At 39.2% G+C, this 9,054-nt stretch overlaps 1 protein-coding gene across 1 annotated transcript; it reads left to right on the top strand.

The window, feature by feature from the left end:
• Positions 1-824: 824 nt before the first annotated feature.
• Positions 825-8,818, top strand: LOC110047068 (uncharacterized). The gene is made up of 10 exons (XM_020752805.2): positions 825-1,084; positions 3,320-3,454; positions 3,797-3,898; positions 4,142-4,201; positions 4,628-4,684; positions 6,817-6,939; positions 7,031-7,132; positions 7,594-7,653; positions 8,217-8,269; positions 8,631-8,818. The coding sequence occupies exons 1-10, from the start codon at positions 854-856 to the stop codon at positions 8,752-8,754; spliced, it is 1,047 nt and encodes a 348-aa protein (XP_020608464.1). The 5' UTR covers positions 825-853; the 3' UTR covers positions 8,755-8,818.
• The last annotated feature ends 236 nt before the right edge of the window (positions 8,819-9,054 follow it).

Genomic DNA, 9,054 nt, shown 5'->3' with positions numbered 1-9,054 from the left:
TTTGGAAGAAAGTCATACTATCACACGGAATTTCCAATTGTGCGGTCATGATAATAAGTAGCCTGTGAACGCAGACAGATTTTCGCCTGTGCGGTAAGATGCAGCAAAAATACTTCGTGAACTATTTCTCGATGGCGTTTCCATAAATATTTTTTTCCATTCCGGAGGCATGAACAACAGGCAAAAAAACACTTTGCGCTTGTAGGCTACTAAACTTCGGGATTTGAATCGTTGTGTGTACAAGCGAACCAAATACACAGCACTCTGTAAACAGTATGTCATTTATTTGCTGTGACACAGGTACACATGGTGGACCCATTTTCACTAGTTGTTCCCAGGCTTTTAGGCGAAAACGCGACAAAAAGACGTCTCCACCTCTCCCGGGGCGGGGGACGGAGTGATGTGCGAATTTTCTTCCCTTGAAACGGATGTTGTAGGTATATAATTATTAAGAATGAGGTCTCTAATCACTCTTACACTTTTAACTACAGTACAAATAGTCGATAACTCACTTCCTGGTAAGGATCACGATGATCTCAAACAGAATAATGAAAATAATGATTTCCACTTCGATGAATCACAGGAGCCATCCGGGGATCAATCGCAACAGTTTTGCGAGGGCAACAATGAACAATGCAAGGTAAGATCTATGTAGTATCAAGTCTACTGCAGCATGATGCAAAATTACTTAGCTTTAAATACGGGAAGGGAGTTTTCTATTACAAGAGACCCAAACACCACATCGTTGTTGCGAGACCCTACCCCTACCCCGCTTAATTACCACCCTCCCCCCGCCACAACTGAACCTAGTCCTTTGGTCACATGGTCCCTGAGCTTCCCTGCCTTGAGTAAGATGGCATTTCGGAGCCGTGTTAGTCCAATTCTTCGTTCTTCTCTGAGCGCCGTCAGAACAGCAGTGACCAGGAGAGCACTGACTTCTCAATCGAAAGATGGTGCATCATCTTTTTGTTTTGCTGGGCCTCTTCTGATCGGAGCTTCAGCAGCCACTGCGGGACTATTTGCGGCAACTCAATTGTACAAGAATAATTTTTTCCTCATTGGAAATGTACATGCTGCGACCAAGGTACAGCATTTGGATAAATATTTGTTTCGTTTCCAGCGTTAACTTAGATGTGAAGTGCAGTGGGGTGTTATCAGTTATACTTAACAAGTCCAGCTTGAAAATTACAGTCCAACCGGTACTATAGCTATATCGGACAACTGCAAGCTCTCCCAGCAAGCTCAAATTGTGGACAGTTCACTTGATCCCAGATAAACCGGGAAAAATATAATCTTTACCTGTACAATAACCTGCACAATCGATGATTTGGACACTCGGGTGGTCATTGGAAACTTATCAGAACTTTGATTGGAGATATTGGCTCACTCAGTAGTTGCTCTGATGCAACCAAGTCCAAATGCCAAAAATCCACCACAACCCCCCCCCCCCCCCCCAGCTGCTCGGAAAGTGAACTTTTGAATTCCATCCCCCACCCCTCAATTCTTATCTTCCCAAGAGATTCTCCCAAATGTCCCAATACTTCTCAGGGTGGTGCAATGTCAGCTACACAAATGTTGCATCTTACACCCTCGTATCCGGTCACCTAGCCACCAGGGAATTTCGCCACCAACGAACTTGCCACCGAGAAACCACCCTGCCACCAAACACCAAGGGAAAGATAAAGTAGAATAAAGTAGTGGAGGTGTGTTAGCTGTTCGAGCGATTACAATGTCAATTGACTTGAAGGTTTGCTAGCTTGACGTGATAGGACGTGACGTGATACGGTTTGTGTTCCATTGTCCAACAAGAAATCACGGCTTTCAGAATTCAACTACATGTATATTTCTTTGAGAACTGACTGTGTTGTTATTGCTCAGTTGTTTCAATTCGCCATTGCGTTTGCATTTAATTACACCCACTTTCAGTGCTACGTGCATAGGCGACATCTTTCAACCATCTCTCGACATTCCATCTTTCGACATGCTATGTAAACGGCTGAAAGACCATTTACCCGTAAAACTGGCAATTTTCCTGGTTATTAGTGGAACAAATGATAAGTATATGATAATTACTGACCTCAAATGAATGAAGAAGATTGTGGAATTCGGATTTATGGGATAATTCAAACAATTTTAGTGTAGTCGATCGGCTCTCAATAGTGACTTCCAGTGTAATTGGGCTGCTACCGCTCAGTTAATGTTGGAAAGATGTAAACATTCAAAACAGTCGATTTATCCCTCACAGAATGTTTTCTTGATACTCCTAGCCTAGTTTGATGTCAAATAAATCCATCTTTAATGACTAGAAGTTGAGTTTGATCGTAACGAAGTCAGTTGTGCTTACATTTTGACATAGGCCAGGTTACATAGCACGTCGAAAGATGGCATGTCGAGAGATAGTCACTATGCACGTAACACTGAAAGCGGGTGTAAGCTTTCGTAAGCTTAAGTGTTTCATAAAAAGCTTCGGCTAAACAATCAAACAATTAATCAACCTTACATGAGCTGTGCGAGTTACGCAACTAAGCAAAGTAGAACAAATTTAAATCTCTTTGGCGTGTGGTTTACATGTAATGTTATTAGACTGTTTGTAATTTGGTGGCGAGGAGACTTTGCTTGGTGGCGAGCTTGTTGGTGGCAAGGTGACTGGTAACCTAATTTGCCTGGATTAAATGACCCCCAGTATTTGTGACATGAAATAACCTCTCTGAGAGACCCAACACTGTGTCTCTGTTTTATAAGCTTATTAATATGATAAGCAACAAATGGTCAAATTTCCTTGTTTTGACCAGAGATTTTGGAATAGTTGGGGACCAAACCAGTTGGCAGTTGGCCCCTGTAGGAAATTTTAATTTTCGACCCTGATCTGAGAACATCAAAGCTGTAAAAGCATTGACATCAATGTACACTGGTCCTAATTAACCACCTCAGGACAACCATGAAAATCCAATTCCTTACTCATCTAGCATGACATAACCAAATTGTCAAGGATATGCCCTGGTAGATCTCATCTCGGAATTTGTGTTATTAAGAACTGACAAGTGACTTCAGTCTCAAAGCTTTCAAACAGAAAATGGATAGCATGCATGTTGTGCTATAGGCTGCAAGCAGTCTCTCTTTTGCTCGAAAATCCATGGGGAAGAAAGCAAGGAGGAATGGAAAACAACATGAGTATGGGAGTGTGACATGGGAAGCTGCGAGCCACAAGCAGCGTACCCCCAAATTTTCAAGCTCAAGAGAGACTGCTCGTAGTCTAGCTGTGCCAGGACCTGAAGAGAACCCCAGATCTGATTACAGTTGCTGTTTTTTGTGTATTTAGGCACCAACTAAAGGCAAGCATGAAAGAACCTTTATAATGGTAAAACCTGATGGAGTCCAACGAGGACTGGTTGGAGACATCATCAAGCGATTTGAGCAGAAAGGATTTAAATTAGTGGCAATGAAATTTATGCAGGTAGGAGAGAGTAATCCCATATCAGGCTTTTTGATGTCTTTGGTAGGATGATGAAAGGGTAAAATTTGAGAGCTTGCTAGACAGCCAGACCGATATATTTTAAGAAAGGACATGTCTTTCTTAGACTTAGAAATCAACCAATACTTCAGAACAGTGATGGGTAAAAATTGATGCACTTGAAATTTGGCTAAAATTTTGCATTATGCTTTGTCACAGAGTGCCATTTACTGACCCCTCAAGCAGTTTGTTGACCTTTAGACTGACGAATTTCACAAGACATTAAGTCCTTGAATCTGGTTAGTCTCATAATGGTTATGATACTTTCTTTGTTTTTATTTATAGGCAAGTGAAGACCATCTGCGAGAGCATTATGCTGACCTGAGTCATCTTCCATTCTTTCCTGGGCTGGTGAAACACATGGCCAGTGGACCTGTTGTTGCCATGGTACGTAGTGGCAGAATAGTGCATGTTTGAATTGACTTTCTGTCTCAGTATGCTTTACGAGCAGTTGTTATTGTTGATACTGTTGTGAAGAAATGTGTTTGAATTTGAAAAGGTTTGATTTGTCTGACCACCAAAATTAATGTTTTCCAGTAGAAACAGGTAAATTGTTTGCTTATGAAACCTTTTGGGTGACTGTTTAGAACTAAGTACTGTGATTGTAAATTATGACATTTTTCCATGCAGGTGTGGGAAGGCCTTGGAGTTGTAAAAACAGGGCGTGTTATGCTTGGAGAAACAGATCCTGTGAGTAAAATAATGTTTTTTACTTTCCTATGGCTTGCAATAATTACCAAATGATTGTTACCGGTAAATTATTTATAAAAGAAAAATCTGTCAGTAGTTTCATTATAAAATAATGTAAGTGCTATAAATAATTATAATTGAATGTTTGTAATGTCGGTGTTGTTTCAACTATTTTAAAGATTTTTCTAGCTCTTTCCTTTAGTAAACTGTCCTTCTACTCCCATGTTTTGTCATGTTCACTCAAACGACGTGAAGGCTAACTCGGTAACCTCGCGGTTCTATTAGCCTGCATGCACAAACTATATACCATTTTCACCTTTAATTGTTATATATGATTGTATCTTTTTTTTTCTTTTTTTGCTAATATTGTAATTTCAAAATGTAAGTGCAAGTGTAATATTGCATGTTTTTTAACACCTTCATCAGGCAAAATCACAGCCAGGCACAATCCGTGGAGACTTCTGCATCCAGATCGGAAGGCAAGTTTTAAATCAGATTTCTATAATAAATATAATTATACATCAACATTTATATCGTATTTGGTTATTTTCAATTATTATAATAAATAGTATTAAATTATTTCTCATTTGTTGTAATATTGAACATTATGACTATCAGATCCCCATTAAAAAATTGTTACTTAACAGTTTTTCAGTTAAAGCATCTGTCCTTTTTCATAAAAGTATTGTATCATATTCAGATGTTTATATGTTTAAGAAGAATCAAGTGCCCTGTCCTAAATAACCACACACCCCTCTCTTAAAGGTGCCTCCCTTGGGGCAAATAGCAAATTCGCATCCAGGCCACTTCTTAAAATCAAATCATGTGATGACAAAGACTTGCTCATTTGAAATGTGTCTTTCTTTCTCTAGGAATATTATTCATGGAAGTGACTCAGTAGAAAGTGCAGAGAAGGAAATTGCACTTTGGTTCAAAAACAAGGAGGACCTAGTGGACTGGAACCCAGCAGCTTATAAATATGTTTATGAAGACTAAATATTTGTAATAATGTGTAGTTAGGAATAAATGCCATTGCTCACAATAAAAAAAAATATTTTTTTGTGACTGAACAAAATAAAAAAGCCATTGTGCCTTCAATGAATCTTTCAGTGGTCATTCATCCCTTCGTTCATTAATCTGTCTGCAGAAGTTTACTTTTTTTTTTTGCCTTGAGTTTTTTTTTTTTTTCAAGCACATGAGCACAGAGCTAGCCCGAGAGCAGCTGCAAAGCAGGCACACATAAAAAATGATTACTCACTTTTTTCTCTCTCCCCAGGGCCACTGCCTTGCATTCAGGCTTTTTCAAATCCCTGGTGGTTAACACTTGTGCCTTCAATCTTGATGAACTCAACAGAATAAAGGGTCTGTGGAAAGACTGTTCTTTCATCTGACTGCCTTTTAATATTTACCATCCACTCACTCTGTTGTCAGATCATTAAACATTTTGTTTTGTTGCTTGTTTCATTTAAAGCATACATACTAGCATGTCACTAGTGCAATTGCTGACCGGAAACCTGGTATGATTGCTACATAAAAGTGACAAAATGTAAAACTGTGTCGATTCCAGGAAGTTACCACTGTTGATCTCAAAGAGGCTCCCAGAGCCACCAACCTGCCCTTCTCAGATGGCTGGGCATTTGACACAATAGAGGGCCCATAATTTAGGGGTCTTTAGGATACAGGATGTTTGGGCAAAACATCAGTGGGATGGTATGTAATATTTTGGGGAAAATTAATGGGATATGCAGGATATTAAGGTGGCTCAATACAGTTTCCAACGCTTAGATTTTGATGGGTCGTTATAACCACTCTTTATCACTTGATGCTACAATCATGGTATTAAAAAACTGCCCAATCATTGGTGAACATGTTATCATTTTTGTGATGCAATAGGTTACCATAGTAACAGTATGACCTCCTTAAAAACACCCTTAATTACAGCTTTTGGGGCTTATAATTAAAAAGTGGCTGAGTGAATTTTTTCTTATATTCTCAACTTTTGATAAGCATGATAAGACGCAACTTTTGATAAAGTTTAAAAAAATTCCGTAGGTAGGGTTCAGAGCCATCTTAATTTTTTTAAATTTTAAGACCAGATAAAACAGGATATCGAGTAGGAAATTCATTAATTATTGCAACTGGAATAAATGGGATATGGGATGTTAACTGCCCACTTAACAAGTTGTGGGATACTCAAATCCCCGCCCCCCACCCACTCCGTTAAGGGGCCTCAAAAAAGGGAGGCTATTTGGTGGACATTTTGGACTGAGATTCTTGCTAAATTTTTCAATGCTGGTTTCATACTGGCCGGATTTTCCCTGTAGGCGGTTTATTTAAATTGTTTGAAAAAGTTGTATTATTTTAACAGGGGAACAAAGGTGTATTTGATTTTCGTCGCACCAAGGCCTTTCGCGCTCTGTCCCGCAAATCTGAGCAACGCACGACTACCTTCCCCTTCCCCATCAAAATTGACTTCCTAATTTGGACAATAATTAAAGGCCAAGCCCACGTGGCGTGACGTTCTCGGCTTCAAGAAACTCGGCGAAGTTGTCTGTGGCGTACTCGTGTACTGTGTTGTCAAAAAATAAGTTCCGAGAATGGCTGAGGATGACAAGAAAAACAAGGAGCGAACATTCCTCATGCTCAAACCAGATGCCGTTCACAGAGGTCTTGTTGCGGATATCATCAAAAGATTCGAACAGAAGGGATTCAAACTGGTCGCCATGAAATTCATGCAGGTGCAATTTCTTAAGTACTGTTTCTGTTACCTTGAAACCATTATATGGTTTTCGCAAATGGTACATTAATAGTTGTTTTGTGTCTCTTAAGGCAAGTAAAGAGCTCCTTGAACAGCATTATGAAGAGCTGAAAGACAAGAAATTTTTCCCAGGTCTGGTGAAGTACATGTCCTCCGGGCCAGTTGTACCTATGGTATGGAAGTTCTTCGTGAAGCTTTTATTGTAATTTGGCTTTTCTTTTCTGTCTCATTGTTAGAAATATTTTAATTTGCATCTTTCTGCAGAGATTTTTCCTCGTTGAATAATGCACACCTACATGTTGATAAAGGAGCGCGTTCGATCGTCTCCATTGTACAATCGAGTTACAATGATCACAATCGGCTCGTTTATATTGTTTCTAAATCTTTTCAACACTCAACACTTTTATTCTAATACAGCAAAGATGCACTTCAATGGGATATTCACAGTCGGAATAAACTTTTCTTGGAAGAAATTTGCATGTTTGTCAGCAGTTAATCATGTGAAACATTCCCAAGGCCGTCTAATATTTGTGCTCTCTTCAAGAAAATGTTAGCAACAGTTTTCGTGTTAAATCTTCGTATTCAGGCCCAGTTTGTTGAGATTTGTATTTGTTTATTTTCTTTTTTTTTTTAGGTCTGGGAAGGTCTTGGTGTTGTTAAAACTTGCAGAGATATCCTGGGAGAAACAGACCCAGTAAGTGTGACCATAATACTGACCTATTTTTTTTTTTTTAAAAAGGGACCTAGCGACGGGTCGGGGGGGGGGGGGGGGGGGAGTGGATTTGGTGGCTAGCCACCCTCTCTTTGAAGGAGCAAAAAAAAAAAAAAAAATTAAAAAGAATTGTGAATAATATGGAAGAAATGAAGGCAAACTCTCTAGACAGGTACCTCATAAATTCTACTTTGTGGCATTGCTTATATTTCTAGTATGATTTTTCAATTACTAGGTTCCAATTCTCAAATTGCTGCATTTTGGAGATTTACTTCATTCATTCTGCGACCCCAAGATACCAACCACCCCTCCCTTGAAAAATCTTGTATCCTCCTCTGATAGTGGGCAGACTACTATTGCTCGAGGGTTAACATTAAGCCCATTTTGTGTCCATTAGGTGTTGCTGAATGTCATTTTAAAAGTTAGATATTTTACGTTCTGTTCTATTCTGAAAGCAACACTATAATTAAGTTGGGAACCACTTATCAAGACTTACAGCCTGCCGCAGGTGATTACGTCTTGACATATCTTTCTTTCACTTGTAGGCAAAATCTAAGCCAGGCTCAGTTCGTGGAGATTTCTCCATTCACATTGGCAGGTAGGTTGTTTTGACTTCAAGATGTGGGCTATATTAATATAGGTATGTGCGACCCCAAAGGGTATGGTTTTTTAGCTGATTTGGTCAGAAATAGGGTATTGATTTGACCCCTTTGGTCTCAAGTAGGGTATGGTGTGGATATTTCTGGAATTGCCCATTTTGACCTTGTTGGGGCAGAGATGTAATCATCATTTGGCCAAAATTTCTTCACCTGTTAGTTTGCTCTTCCTGTGATGTAACCAAGCAACTTATGTTGTACTGGTTCCTGAACTCCTCACCCAAATTAATACTTCTTGATACAACTTGAGGGAATTTAATCTTTTTACAGCGTGTATTTTTTGAAATAATTTCATTCCTTTAGGAACATCTGTCATGGGAGTGATTCTGTGAAAACAGCAAAGAAGGAAATTGCTCTCTGGTTTAAAGATGAAGAGCTTGTGGACTGGAAACCTGTGGCTTACCCTTGGCTTTACGAGGATGTGTAAATACACCATGAATATGGCCTGTGAAAATTTTACCACTCAGTTGAAATAAAATTGCTCAACAAGAGTGGTGGTGTTTATTTGGGAAGTCTTTTAAAATTGTCAGGGGCTTTTACCTGTGAAGCAGTAACTCAGCACATCAATCAAACAATGATAGGCACATGCAAAATGATTCTTTCTTTCAAATGTTTTAACATTTGTAAATACCTTGTGCTGTCTATTTTCCCTTCATTTTGCCTTTCATCCAGTCCAGATTTCTTGTTATCCAGTAACGTGCGCTCACATGTCAACTTTCGCATGCAT

This window comes from Orbicella faveolata, unplaced genomic scaffold (assembly GCF_042242905.1).
Source record: "Orbicella faveolata isolate gen_17 unplaced genomic scaffold, um_ofav_v1 contig_35, whole genome shotgun sequence".
Lineage (NCBI taxonomy): Eukaryota > Metazoa > Cnidaria > Anthozoa > Scleractinia > Merulinidae > Orbicella > Orbicella faveolata.
This window is presented reverse-complemented; position numbering and strand designations above follow the sequence as displayed.